The 15,807-nt window shown below is 33.6% G+C and overlaps 3 protein-coding genes across 3 annotated transcripts in view; 1 reads left to right on the forward strand and 2 right to left on the reverse strand.

The window, feature by feature from the left end:
• Positions 1-939: 939 nt before the first annotated feature.
• Atpsynf (ATP synthase, subunit F) lies at positions 940-1,957 on the reverse strand. The gene is made up of 4 exons (XM_072017367.1): positions 1,723-1,957; positions 1,554-1,652; positions 1,172-1,288; positions 940-1,086 (listed from the first exon to the last, which is right to left on the reverse strand). Exons 1-4 carry the CDS (start codon positions 1,850-1,852, stop codon positions 1,058-1,060), a joined length of 375 nt encoding a protein of 124 aa, XP_071873468.1. The 5' UTR covers positions 1,853-1,957; the 3' UTR covers positions 940-1,057.
• Positions 1,958-2,499: 542 nt separating this feature from the next.
• Aln (divergent protein kinase domain 1C) lies at positions 2,500-15,386 on the reverse strand. Its single transcript, XM_072022548.1, has 4 exons — positions 15,237-15,386; positions 7,154-7,314; positions 6,073-6,760; positions 2,500-4,441 (listed from the first exon to the last, which is right to left on the reverse strand). Exons 1-4 carry the CDS (start codon positions 15,384-15,386, stop codon positions 4,211-4,213), a joined length of 1,230 nt encoding a protein of 409 aa, XP_071878649.1. The 3' UTR covers positions 2,500-4,210.
• Positions 15,307-15,807, forward strand: part of Gbs-76a (Glycogen binding subunit 76A) — a 95,578-nt gene continuing 95,077 nt past the window's right edge. Inside the window, exon 1 of the mRNA XM_072022531.1 lies at positions 15,307-15,412. The gene's annotated coding sequence lies outside the window, so the exon portion shown is untranslated. The remainder of the gene's footprint in view (positions 15,413-15,807) is intronic.

The raw sequence follows: 15,807 nt of genomic DNA on the forward strand, positions 1-15,807 counted from the left end.
TTATGTCTATATAACATTTTTTTCTTATTTAGTTTCATAGAATATGTATACTGGCAAAGTATTGCCATTAAAATCTGGGTCATTCTGTATAATATGCAATTTTTCAAGCAAAGTGTGTATGTTAATACGAAATACATTTCAGCATGAATCTGTTTATTTTGAAACACAACTAAAAAATCCTTTAATTAAACGTATGTAAAAAGCTTCTATTATGTACCAAATATATATATATACCAAATATTATATACTAAATTATTGAAATTCACGCCATGATTAAATTTTTTAGTGTTGTATACAATCGCAAAATATTGTTTCATATTTCGCGCCATTATGATGACCTCGTGACTTTATTTGAATCTTTCCGAATTTTGACACGCTGTAATTTTAAATGTGAAGTTTTATTAGTTTCGAGTATAATTTGGACTGAAATCAGAAGACATCGCATAATTTGAGATACATATTTATTATTTTTCATATTATGGTAATGGTTCTCATATATAAGCTACGATTCGACTTAATATATTTTTCTCAAAATGTTGAAAATTTGCTCATAAAAAATCATCTTGCAAAATTTCAAAATTTGTTTTATAAACATAATGACAGATTATATTAAAAATAATAAAAATATTTTATTACGATTTTTTATTAATCAACTTATAAATCTTATTTCAAAATTTATACAATATATTAGGATAACCTTTAATCATAAAAAATTATAAGCATCAGCATATCTTTCCTAGTTGAATAATTTGTACTGTAATTAATACATAAAAAGGTTTCTAAAAATACTTGGCATTAAAACATGTTAATTTTTAAATAATAAAATGTGAATGATATTAGCAGTAATCTTAACCAGTAAACAAAGGTATTGTTATAAACAAATGTTTATGTATAAAATTAAATTTTGTTCTATTATATTATATACATTACACACATATCAAATGTTTAAGCAGCATTTATTTCATATTATAGATTTTACAGATTATTGATATTACTTTTGTTAACTAATACAATATAATAGTACTCTATTTTAAGTCAAGATGATTTTAATAATATTTTAATGATATTTATAATTTCTATGTCCCCCTGAAAATGAAAACATACATTATGATATTGTTTCTTCATTATTTTATAACTGTAAATTATGAAAATTTATTATATATAAACTTACTGATACGCAGGTAATTTATAACATAGCCAAATATTGCACCAGCCACAGCAAGCTGGAAAATTGGAGCCATAGTTGCTTTTTTAGGATGCATATACTTCAACTGCCATCGCCAGTGAGCTGTAAGTTATAACGATTAAATTCTGAAACTTCAAAGAAACTAAATGCAAATTATTATAGAGCAAAAATTTAATTGCAAAGGAATCAATTTTCGCTTTATATCAAGTTATATTGAACTTTAAATATAAAAAATATTATTTCTATTTATTTAAAACTAATTTATCTAGTAATATTAACGTATATATCAATAATAAGCTAATTGTAACAAAAGTATTATATAATTTTTGAGCCATTGTAAGGCCACTTTTTTTTGTAAAATATCTACCTCGTGAAATTAACGATGCAAATGCTTTGAATCCTTTCTCGCGTCGGCCAAACCATTCTGGTAATTCACGAAGTTTTACTTCGCCAAATGGCGTATCAGCTGTAAGGGCGGATAATATTTTATTAAATCATTTGTACATTGAATGAATGGCGAAAGATGGTAGACTTACGTTTTCCGTAATATCGAGAAGGATCATATGGACCGTGTTTTGCTGGATCATACCCTGCAGGATAATTACCCCATGTATCAAATTTAATCAATTTGCCAAATTGATTCGACAATTGTTCCAGTGCATTCATTATGAAACAACCAACTTATTGAATACGAATTTTTAGTGAGTACGTTTCGATGAATATCTATATGGTACTATATAAAGGTTATATCTGATACCAGATGTACAATCATGTAGAGACAAAATCCCTAGATATATGAATTAAACATGGGTATAGGAATATAGGCACCGAGAACAAATCTCTATTTTTAGAGTGCAGTTACCTCCGGGGTGCGGGGATATAGTCACGTGGTATTTTGGGGTCGCATTGGCTATTGGTTTGAATATAAACGCGCGAGATTTTAAGAAATTCAAAATATACATCTCAAGTTAGTTTATTTACAATCATGAGTTATAACTCAAAATTTTTATTACCACTGTTTGGTTTTAGTGTTGCAACTATGCAATGAATTTAGTAAGTTCTACAATATTATTTCGGAAACTATTATTGTTAATTGCAATATTTATAATAATTTACTATCATTGTCATCTATCAAATATTCATCATACGATGGATAATAACGATAACATAATGAATACAAAACTAGTTATTAATCTTATTCAATTTGGAGAGAGAAGATCTATATAGTTCGGTGGATCAGACTTGAAATTAAAGATGTGCATTTATTTTGTTCAATACATAGAATTTTATGTAAACTGATTTTAAAAATTCGATTCACTTTACAAAATCTTTTATTTTGCAATGTACATTTATATTTACATTATCAATGCTTGATCATTAAAGATTTTAATTTAAAGAGTAGGTATTAAATACACATGTTTTAAGGTAATAATTATTTACTTCCAAAACTAAGATGCGCAATAATTCTTCCACTAAAACAAATAATATGTACAGAAATTATTTCGTTATTGGAACTTGCCAAATTCTATGATCTGTTGATTAATAACATTAAATTTATTTCTTAGTATTAAATTTATAAATAGGTTCTTGCGCGTGAAATCTATATCGCAACGAATATAAAAATCTTAGCAACAAAATATAATTCTCTAACCGCTCTTTTAAATCGTACTATTTATTATTACAATTAAGTTAATCAATTTTTATTTAGTATTTAATAAGTTCTCAAGCCTTACGCGCGAATGCTAAAAATAACAGTATTCTTATATCTATCTTCAAATTCTATCTAAGCGTATCGAATGTTTAATTTAAAGTACATAAGTAAGGCTACAATTAGGTGTAAGGTAGTTGGTATTTGTGCTCGTTGTTGATAATATTATTTCTTTTCCTATTCTTATTACTATCACTAGCCTCTAGTGGTCGCTTATTTTATTATATTCTCCGAGTACAAAGATCATTTGTTTCTTTTCGTTTCTCTGGATTCGTAGAAAGTTAGAAATTTCCCGATTGTTCATTTCGATTCTCGCATATTTTATAGTTTACATGGAGTTGCGCACATTTTGTTAGCTCTCCGAATGAATGTAAATCAATTTCCAGGCTGAAGTGACAATGAAGCTTAACGAACGACTAGAAACGTCAGCCGTTTAGGGGTTTCTGTTTAATAAGTAAATGCGTGTCGAATATTCTATTAGCTTGTCGCAAAAGTTTCTTTCATTTTATAAGGAAATAATAGATGCACAACATTTTTTGTTCCTATTGGAACAAAATGGATCATACATAATTCAATAAAATAATATAAAATAAAAAATGTTGTGCATCTATCGTTTCCTTATAAAATAAGAGAAACTTTTGAGACAACCTAATACTTATACCGTTATTCGAACGACAGCGAGATTTAACTTCGTTCCATTAACTTCGTAGTCATTCTAAAATCGTTAGTACCTTCATGCTTCAAAAATTAATGTATTTGTTTAAAATTGCTTGTGTAAAATTTGGTTTATTTGAAATATTATTACGTATAAGAAGAATAAATAAACTCTACAATAAATATATGTTCATCGGTTGGTACCTTTAAGTACGCGTAGACATTCGAATAAATTTCATTAATTCTTCAAGAAGTATATTAAATCGAAAAGTTAAATTATAAAAGTGTAGGGGTTGATAAATTCTAAAAATAGATTGAATCTATTCCAGATATCATACTCCTCGTAGTTTAATATGTCCAACGAATTTCTTAAAAAATTGCAATAGAGTTAATTAAACCGTTTTATCGAAACTTAAAAGTTTCAACGAATTTCCCTCGTTTTATTTACAAATTTTTCAAGAAATTCATCGAAAGTATCGTTCTCATGTTTATACCTTCGATCGCTAATATCTTTTCGTGTAATAAAATTCTTATAAATTTCAACAATTCGCTCTTCTAACAACAGCCTTTGATAATTCGATCGAATACATTTGAAAATATACCTATCTGTTCATGAACGAGGATTTTTTCGATTCTCGTGATTTTCCCGAACTAAAACGTTTCTATACGGAAGCAGCAACTTCTTGTTCCATTTCGTGCAGCATATTGTATAGTCGTGTCTTCAAATTATCCGAAACTGCAGCACGTGGTAAATGTTCAATGTCACTGGCTGGATTCGCGCATTGTCGTAAAAGAACTGCCAGTGTACTGGTGGTGTGCTCCGACATGAGTAATCCAGGAATTATGATAGTCCCCGAGAGAGTCCAACCGAGAAATATTTTCTCGCAGATGATCTGAAAAATGTCATAGTCGTTCGTTTTAATTTGCTCTCATAAAGCGTATTTTACATACATACGTATGTCTTTCATCGAACAATTTTTAAAATTAAGCTTCGTAAGTTTTACAATCCGTGTACATTCGTGTTCGATCTCAACTAAAACTTTAACCAATGTGTTATGTATTGGCTTGGCAACTAAGTGATTGCGGATTTTGTCATTAGGTGGTACTTAGAAAATCCGCAATCACTTAGTTGCCATTACACATAGTTGCGCATTACAAGCTGGTGCAACTTGATTCGAAGGTTAATGCTTATATTTATTATATTTTCAACATTATGATGGTAGAATATTTGTCTAATGTGTATCCTCTACTCTGTGAGTAATCAGTGAGAATTTTTGAGAATCAACTTTGCTTGTCGAGTCAGCTTTGTTTCGTCGAGATAAGCAAAACAGCTGATTTAAGAAAAATTAAGATTCAAATTTTGATATTATCGACAATGATTGGCACGTTATGTTTCTATACGTATGTACATAAAGAGTATTTTTATTATACACTTTATGTTATACGAAAGTGTTATACATATAGTTTCATGACACTAGTATATATCGTGTAAAATTTTATTGAGGAACTAACTGTATCTGGAGATAAAGTTACTCAAAAATAGAGGATCTTCCAATTAGTGTGAATAGCACGTAGGAAACCTTATACATCATACATACTATCCAGCATATAATCTTCTCGATATACATATATAATCTTGTCTTTCTACCTTATTTTTAGTCAATGTCTAATCATATTTCATAAGATATGCTATTATCAAATAACAAATTGCGACGTTCAAAAGTCTGCAACTAGACAGACGTATTATATTTTTCCCAAAATTGTCTAAAGGAATTTCAAGCGATAACAACCGCTTATTTATTTTTATTTTATTTATTACTTCCCTTTATTTAATTATTATTTTAAATAATTAATTATTATTCTTTTAATTCTCGCTTATGGAAGGGAAACTAGACAATTTATTCGACTTAAAATTTGTCAAAATCGTTTACTTTAAGCTGCAATTGCGTACCACTCCTTATGCAAATTTCGGAAGAAGTATTAAACATTTGATTTAATCAACGATTGACATACTTTTTCAGACGTTTGGAAAGTCTTAAATTATAGAAAAATTATGTTTTGACATAAACGGTCCGGTTCATCTATGGAATATCAAAAAATATGTTTATGTAATTAACTGACGAAAAATTTAGAACAAACAATTTAGAAAACAATTGTTTTAGGGTGCTTTTAGGCTATCAATATTATCTATATTGTCGATATTTCAAGGTTCATAACTGAAAAGATCAATATATATTGTCGATACACTGCCTCTTTTAGGATGAAAAATACTTTCAATTTCTTACAGGAAATAAATATTAATATTAGTTTTACGAGTTAATCCTGCTACGATCTTCAAATATTTTATCAAAGATCAATGTTTCAATATTTTAAATAAAAAAAATACGAGGCAATTAACGTATGAAATTTATAGCACCATATTTGACGTGGTTTGCTGCAGTCTCTTTCGAACTATACCGTAAAAGGATTAGCCTAACTCGATCTCGTCATTTATCGAATTAATTTTATTATCTCTGGTAATTACTTGTAAATTGTTGTTGGCGACCGGTGACTCGCATCGTTTGTTCTTCGAACAGAAGGACCTGCAGTCGAAGTAGTCGCAGTCGTCGTGTTTCTCGCAGTTCTTCCCGTCCGCGGTGATACGGCTGATAATCGTTTTAGGAAACACCGCGTCCAGGTCGAGGAACTTGAGCTTCTGTCCACCGAGAGGCAAACCGAAATGGTTTATCTTCACATCGCACAGATGGATCGGCTCAGGAAAGTTGGTGTCGAGTTCTTCGAGCAGGTCCAGGATCATCACGGCCAGCTTCAATCTTTTCGCCCATTCCGGTTTCGAATCGGACAGAGCAAGGATTGTCGTGGGTGTTTCTATGGGTCGTACGTATTCGACCGCGTAGAAGGTTCCGCATGTGCCAATCAGCTGTGGAAAAATGTCCCTGTCCTCGTACAGTATGCTCATCAGGTACTCGTTCTCCTGTAACAGCGGCCAGAGATTTTCCATCTCGAGCTGTCGCCTTCTGGGCTCGGTCTCGACACGATGCGTACGAAGTCGTGCAAGCCTCTCTAATTGATGCTGCGACAGCGTCACGTTCAGCCTGCTAACGACCAGATCTTTGATCATGGTGTTGAAGTCCGTCTCAGACGGGAAATGCTTTATGCCAGTCGCGTCCGTCCAGAATAACGTCTCGTACTGTTCCATCGGTGTCTTCGTTCTGAAATCAGAGCCCTTGTTTCAAATGTCTTCGTTTTTGAACGATTATTTACGGTCGCATCGATCGCTACAACATTACAGTTTCTTCAAATTGCCTAGACTCTAAACAGTAATTTTTCAACTTCAAAGTAGGCTTTTTTTTTTACTAGTTTTTAGAAAATAGAATACATTTCTATTGGTTTGAACAAAATTTGTAATTTACTCTTTCCAATTCCTTGACGTCTCACGAATTCTCTAAGTTTCTACAGTCTTACGAAATTGTAAATGATCTTACGATCGTTCCGTCGAATACTGTATCTCGAGAATACCGTAAAATCAGAGAATTCCTTGATCCTAGATGTAACCATCGAATTTTTCTCTGTGACATATATATTTGCAAAGAAAGGGAATAAACCTTGAGGCTTTGAACACAAGACGGGTCGTCTCCCAGTGGGCCGAGAAAACCGCTTCTTTGCCAGCGTGAAGAGTTTCGCATGCGAGCGAGTGAATCCCTCTTTCCGAGCATAGCGGGTCGCAGAGAATTCCTATTGCAGCTCCTTTTTTGTGCGTGCTGCACTGAAATGAAAATTATGATCAGGTACCGTAAGAATAACGTTCGCATCGTAAAAATTCCCTTCAAGGGATACGATTAAATTATCCTCAATTTCTTTTTACTCTTCTGAGATTCTGAAACATTCTTACAACGTGATCTTGTTACCAACTTGGTGTTCTCTTTCTCATATTTTTCTTTATTTTTCATTGATTTACAGTATTTTTACGAGCATCTTTTCGGCTGAAGGGTTACGTAAAACGTCAAACCGAGACAGGGAACTCTTAAAGCAGTTTTATGACACGGGGCGAAATTTCTCGTAAACCAGACTCGGCCACTTTCCAACATCCTTTAAAGTATTAATTTATTTCGTTTAACAATGTATGGTTTATTTCAAGAGTGGCCTCAACAATACGTAAAATGTCTCCTTCAAATTGTACTTCTTCTTTAAGATATTTCAATATTTACAAATTTCTATTTAAATATATTTTAACATATCGCTACCCGCCATATGCAACACAGTGTCAATAGTTGAATTTTCATGCAATCGAATAATCCGATGAAAAATAATCTACTTCAAAAAGACACGTTCGTGTAATTGAGCCTAACAAATTAAATTTCCACCGATTATTTTAAAAAGACGACAGTTGAAATTAAAAGGCGATGCCAGGTTAGAATTAACCAGGTGAATACTCCAATATTCTTGCTGTTCTCATCTACAGCAATGAAAGCTTTAATTACGCAACCTAATTATTCTTACATTTTAATAATAGAAATTTTTAATTATCCGGAAGTCGAAATTTACGGATTATTTCTTACGATTGTCCACCGAAATACTACGTATAAATTCAAAATTACCGTTTCCTTCAAAGAATTGATCTCTCATACGATCGAAACCGGTAACTTTCACGAAATAAACATCAAACGCATTTTTCTCCCGTTGCTTCCGATTTTACTTTGAAATAAAATTTCCGTACAAGTACCAAGGAACTAAAGAAGAGAATCTATTGCCTTGGAATTCCCGTTTATCTGAAGGAACACGTGAAATCGTAGTCACGTATCGTCTCGTCTGTCCCTCAATGAAATCGAACGACTTTCATTCAAGATATTTCCACGCTCGTCGCAACGTGACACCGATATTTGAATCGATCAAGTCGATCGGCGTGTAAAAGTCACGGTTTAAGGGATATCCCGTTGGCGAAAAGCGCCTCGGTTAGCTTTAAGTATCGTATAAGTTTCTTTTCTTACATTCATCGCGGACTCGTGTAAAACGGATTCCTTCGTATCTGTATAATCTACACGTACAGGACGTCTTACGTTCTTCGTTATGTATTTTGCTTTAGAACCCATTTTAGAATGAAGTAAGGTTATTGTAAAAGCACGTTGCACACAGGGGGTTTCTTGAAACAGAATGAAGGAATATCGCGAGACTTTGGCCGAGTAATGGGTTAGTTTTCTCTTTGAGTCACGTATACGTGATATGTATACAGGGTGAGACATTGCAATTGTGCATTTAAAAGGATTTCTTTGTCTCTGGAACTGTAAGAGGACGTAGTCAGGAGGATTCGTCTCATTTAACCGAGCGAAGAATATTAAGATGTAATTCCTGTATTACAAATATCTCGACACGAGGCTCAACATTTCGAGGCATGTAACAGTAATGTTACATTAAATTTATTTATTTTCTATTAAAATTGTGTACATTGTTACATCAAAGGATAGAATGATAAATCTTTCATTCTATGTTTCAAAAGCGATCTACGCGTCTTTTTAACTTTTTATCGAGAACAAGGACATGGAAAAGTAAATGAAGACAACTGCATTACGTGTCATACACAAATTTTTTTAAAATATAGCTTTTGGAATATAAAGGGAAACATCTACTTGGTCGGGAAGCTTTGTATAGCACTGAATATTAAATATTTCGAAATAGCAAGTTACCATTTAGTACTACATTTAGTAGTTTTATCAAACATATTAAAATTGTTCGAATAGTTAAATCTCTAAAATTATCTTGCATTCGTTTATACGTAATACATTTATTCTTCTCTGTTCCCATAATGTTTCATTTCTGTAAAAAAATGTGACATGGTTTAAATATCAGTTGCCTCCTACGAAGAAGCAAAATCAGTAATAACCTTAAGCTTAGTAAAGTTAAGCTTATCTTGCAAAAAAAGAAATTATCGACGAAACTTTCTTTACGATGAAGAGAAGCAACAAAGATTTTCATCTTATGTAATTATCCAATAAAGTCTTGTTTACAGAAAATTTACCTTTCTAGTTAGGTTTTTACGTTCGAGTATACGATTTAGATAAATTACAATTAGATTGTAGGGGTAATAATTTTGAATCATGTTAAGATCCTTACGACTTTGATAAGAAGCATGTTTTGATTTATCATCCTGATAACTGAGCTTTTCTACGTTTAAACACCCTGTAGATGCATGTGCAACACAAAAAGGCACGATAAATTGTCCATTCACAAACAAAGTTTCAAGGTATTTGCAATATAGCTGTGCACAAACGAAGGTTACTATAGGAACTCGTTTATGCGCGACAGCATGACCGATCTTTATATTACCGAATATCTGTTTTATCATACGATGATCAATTACACGTGTACTCGCGAATATTGACATCGCGTATTCATTAAAGATTTCATTACACTGATTTAATTGAACGTCCTGTACCTCTGCCTTGTAATCCATTAAACATATTTGACAGCATCATCATTTAACCAGTTGTAGATTGATTCACTTGCAGTATTTTATGTTGCCCTTACGAGTAATACACATATACAAGATGCATATCAAAATTTCATTTTTGGTGACCATTAATAATTAATATCTTATACTATAATAAAATAATAATATTATTATTATTATCGATCTATCGGAATCTATCGTAATTCATCAAAGGTAAAGAAAGAATTATGTAAAAATCACGATTACGATGATCGTAAATATTTTTTAATCGATCGAAGGAGACAGTGTGTTTAATGTAAAATTACTTGTCACTTTGGAATATTTCATATAGAAATGAAATTTGATAAACTCGATTATTTTCCTATTGCTATTATCGCTGGTATTTTATAAACGCTATAAGAAGACCGAAATTTATCATGACCTTCTTCTTCGCTGTACATCCGTCCTCTTTCACGATGTCTCTGTATTTATGTACGTACTACTTTTTGCCTACTATTCCAAGTTCACAAGGAAAGAAACGCTAATCCTTATTGTCGTCCCAGAACCACAAGTACGAATACTCGAGAAACGCGCAACCAGAAGGAGGTTCTCGTTCACCGCGAGAGCTAAAACAAATTACGGTGCCACCACGAAGTGCTGATAAAACAAATAAAATAAGTAGAAATGAATCTTCAACGTGCAATAGCGCTGTCAACAATGAGAAATGTGTTAACAATACATTTCCCGTTGATCACGTACGAATGTATATTTAACTGTTCATCACATGAAAAGATACCGAATACTTTTTCGGTCGTAGAAAGTTTCTTCCTTGAGTAATTTCAAATTACGTATTATAATATAATCGTTAAATTTTTTACGTTAATACTTTTTCCGAGGCTCTGTATATTGCTATGATATCAGCCATAATTTATTAGTACAGTACATCCATTGGCTATTGAAAAACTGCAACAAGTTTTACTTTGTTTAATATCGTATATTATAAGGTGAATGAAATAATAACTTACGACGAAACGATTAAAAAATAAGAGCAGTGTAAAATATTTAATTTGAACGGCACACGACAAGAACTTTCTTGATTTCGAGCAACTTGTTGGATTCTCAATTATAGGTAACAAATCCAGGAAATTTCATAAACAATCAAGTAAAGAATCATTTTTGAAATGTTTAACAGACACCAATTATTGTATCCTAAAATTGTTCATCACGTTTTTCGCATTTATTCATTTACATTAAATATCAGCAGGTGATCCAATATTATGTGATATCGTTTAACGTAATTGGCAAGCAAGTGAAAATATGCACGAACATGTACTTCCACGTAAAGTCCGTCAAACAGGATGAGGAAGAATGTTTTAAATGTTTTAATCGCAAAAATAAGAATTTCGTGGGTGGACGGACGATTCATGTCGTCGAATTTTTACGTTCGATCCGTAGATGTTGGGGCATCGTTCGGAATGAGAGCAATAAAAGTGAATTATTTTCTTGCTGCGTGGGCGATGCTTGCGTTACATACAGGCACGCGTGTATTCGCACACGTATAACTAGTTTCACGTGCGTATAACCGGTACAACACACGTTTGGGTCTGTGCATACTGTAGACTATGCACAACGATATTTTTAGTCGTCGTGACCGCCATGATGAGAGGATTTCTCGAGTAGAGGCGGATCCCATAACATGCGTGTCACGCGCCTTTATGCACCGTAACGTCCATGTAACGTTTCGGATGAACTTTTTCGAAAGCCATCATCCTATCTGGGCCAAGTTTATACCAGCCGAGGTCCCACGTTTTTTCGCGCATTTTCCTATGCATCCTGGGATAGAAAAACGGAGGAATGTTAGGATTATTTTGTTCCGGGGGTAATAAAATTTCTGCGAATCACGAGCAATTTCAATGGCGTTTCATGGAATTCTGTTGACTTGCAAAGGTTTTGAATACAGGTGGGAAGTACCAGGAAGCGATTCTTCCGGGATTTGGTGAAATTCCTTTCACCTGTAGATGGGAAACACCCTTCCTAAATACGTAGGAATTACGTCTTTGAATTCCAATCTCTCGAATTTTTATTTTAGTTAGAAAAGATCGCTAACGTTTCACTTGACAAACGATTGCATAATCTGATAGAAAAACTATGAGATAAGTACTTTGGAACCTTTTCAGACTCGTTGAAAGACTAGAACAGTAAAAAAATTAGGCTCTGATAAACGATTCGATTTACCTATGGTAATTTGGCCAAATGCAATTAATGAGAAAAACGATATACTAAATAATATAAATATTAGTAAAATTGTTTCAGGAACAAAGGTCTTTGCATACTTCATGTTATGACATATTATGAGCAATGCAGCAATATTTTACAATTATCAAGGTTAAGAAATGAGCTTCATCTACATATGAAATAAATGGCTTAAAATTCATAAGCATGATATATCGTTCATATAGCGTCGGAATATCAAGATTACGGAATAAATTCGGTATAAGTAGTTCGTGCTGAATGTTTTGAAAGATGTTAAACGATCCATGAGTCACTATCAAGTTTAAGTATACATATAACGCGTTGTAGTATATCAGTGTTGTAAAATAAATATCGCCGATCGAACATAATATCTCGGCGCTTAAATTATTCAATAACATACGATCAGCGTTTATGATTTTATTCCTTATATTTGGACAATACTACGAGCAGAAAATCATTAAACGAGAGATAATTTAACACGAGGATCATCCGGAGACATTTTTTCGCGACCTCGCGTGCGTTGGATAATACATTACGTAAACGTTTTCGTTCTTAATATTCCAGCATGATGATAGTGTGGCTTGAATGTAATGAGTAGTGACACTAAGCTGGCATTCGATGCTTTACCACATCGATGCAACCACTCTCTCGGCAAATTTAATTTATAGCCACGTTCAATTAATGTTTTTTCTACCGCCGGAGAATATTAATCCACTTATAATCAGCGTTTTATATGGTCATAGAAAACTGTGCACGATCGCAACAAGTGCACGAGTCATCCTGAATTATAAATTTACATATATAGCGACTCACGAAAGTATTTGAACGCTTATAGAAAGCTTTGACGAATATGTACATATATTATGCGCGTCATACGAAACGTTTCGCATTTTCATTAACAGTGTGATGAATAGACCGTGAACGTTTTTGCTATCTTTAAAAATATATCCGAATGAATGAAATTGAAACAGCGATTTGTTTATTAAATATTATAGTAAATATACTACTATGGATATTATATATATATATATATATAGCTTCGCATATTATGTCCAAAATTTCACATAAACGTTTAAAAATTGTAATGCAGTAACTCGGTGGATTGACTCTCGCGATTACATTGACAATGTTTGGAAAAGAAAAAAGAAACCGAAGGTGTACATAGAAAAATATTTAAGTAGTTCATTGTTCGTTATATTAATATCGGTATATAATAATACGATTACTCATGCCTTATATTACTTTTTCAACTAAATAGTAAGCAGTTTGTATCTTCGATACACATTTTTAAATTGGTTCCGAATTTAACCAACGTCAGTATCATAGTCGTATCTCGCTACAGTGCTTAGAAAATTTGAAAATGTTTTATATAATACAAGCATAGTGTATATGTATATATGTAAATGTTTCCTATAGTAAGTATTCAAACAATTTTCGTGAGGAATTATTATGTTGGCAATTAAGCGATTACGGATTTTGTCAATAGGTAGTATTGATTGTTATATTTGACTGTTTCGATAGGTGTTAAGTAGTATTCATTGGATGAGAAGAATAAACACAAGCGATTGAAATCGTTGTTAACATGTTCATTTCATACGTCCTAGACTTAAATCAACACGCAATACTTTCACGATATATATATGTATGTATAATAGACGTGATACTGGCTCGTTAATACATGACTCATTGTCATGTGTAATGGAAATTGTGCTATTTAGAAGCTTCATCGATCAACTTTATAAATCGAGAAGTACAGAAAAACGATGACGTTAAAAGCACTGTTTTCTAATTATCAATAATTATTTACGTGATTTTCTTGCGACGAACGAACTTATAGAAGTAATCATAGATCATTTGTTTCTAAAGAATTGAGCATCGATCGTGTATACTCATATAATGAAATTCATTCTAGGAGGCTCGATTAAAGATCACGAAATTTTGAACAAGTTTCACAAATACAGAATGAATTTTGTACGGAAATTTGTTTTTATTCGTTTATATATGGCTCAGGTAATGGAAGTTTGACGAGCAGCGAACGTGATATAAAATCGAATTCCATTGCAGCCACGTGCGTTGAACGTTAATCCACTTATAATGAGAACATAACACGGTGAAAATCTCTTAAACTGTGCTTAAGTGAATATTTCTGACGACTATAACAGCTGCACGAAGGACGCGTTAAAGCGATTATAAATTGTAAAGTAAATCACAGACGAGATAAATCGAGCACCTTTTCTTAAAATTTTTTTAATTTCCTACAAAGACGTGAATATTATTATGAAAACGCGCAAATATATCACTAACAACGATTCTCAACTTCTATGAAACGCATAAGTGGCGGAATTCCGCTGTATAACGAATATTATCTTCCTCAAAATATATATAATATAATATATATAAACGTATATACAATCCCACGATCATTTTTCACAACAACCCTAAACGGTTGAGAAAGGAATATTTCATGTGTTGCCTCATTCATTGTCGTCGATTTGATAGTTTGAAAGACTTCCCTTCGAACGGCCTATTCATAGATGATTTTATTTTTCTAGGAAACCAGTCAAATTTTAAGGGCAGATTCAAAAGAACGTAAATAGAAGGCCTGCAGAGATGGGGATATTACCCCCTCTACCTCCTAATCCTCGGAAGATCTCGCAAGTTTGCTTGTTTCTATTTAGTAAGCACTACGCAGAGGTTGACAACCAGAAGGCTTGTAACGATGTAAACACACAGAAGTAAGGACGGGCAAATTTTCTTTCGTAGATTCGTAGGTATAAATGTGAAATTGGCACCGTACCGTGCTACAGAATCAGTTCGTTTCGTGCACGTTGATAGAGCGCGTGCGTGCCCGTTTGTTCGGTCCCTGTCCCTTTCTCTCTACCCTCTTACGGTTTTCACCCCTTCGCGAGCGTGACCCTAGCGCGACCTGTCTATACGATCTCTGCATACGGTACGTGTATGTCGTGTGTGATATAGTTGTGCACGGTGAAACGTGTCTCGAAAGGACTCACCACGTTGGATACGTGCCGCCAGGCTTCGAGGTTCGTGCACATAATACCCCAGTGAAGGAGCAGGTAGACAACGAGGACCATGGTCGTGAAGAGGAGCATCGTGATCACCTTGTAGTGGTACATGAAACCAGGCAATCGTCGGACGTTCATGATCCTGGGGTTTTCTTCTGTTCAGAGTAAGTCGAAGAATATTTATCACGTTTCTTCTGTCCTCTTTTTTCTCTCTTTCGTTTACTCGCTCCGGAATATTCGTCAATATCTGCGATGTCGTCGCTCGCGTTCGATGTATTCCTTTCTTTACCAGCTGTCTCGTCGACGACGTCCTCGACGGCGCATCGCGAGGACGTCTCGCGTTTAACCTATTCGCGACTCGCTCATTCGCTTGACTCTTTTTCCGAGCGTTGTCCCGACAACACGATCGTCGTCCGACCGGTGCCGTACGCTTGTGGCAATGCGGCATAATCTGCGGCACATGCGAGCGTCGCGACGCCGCGCCTCTCGCGGCGAATCTTCCGATAGCGTCTGTTGCGCAGGCTCGTATTCATTTAGACCAGTTCACGGAAAAATTCGA

This window comes from Bombus fervidus, chromosome 2 (assembly GCF_041682495.2).
Source record: "Bombus fervidus isolate BK054 chromosome 2, iyBomFerv1, whole genome shotgun sequence".
Taxonomy (NCBI): domain Eukaryota; kingdom Metazoa; phylum Arthropoda; class Insecta; order Hymenoptera; family Apidae; genus Bombus; species Bombus fervidus.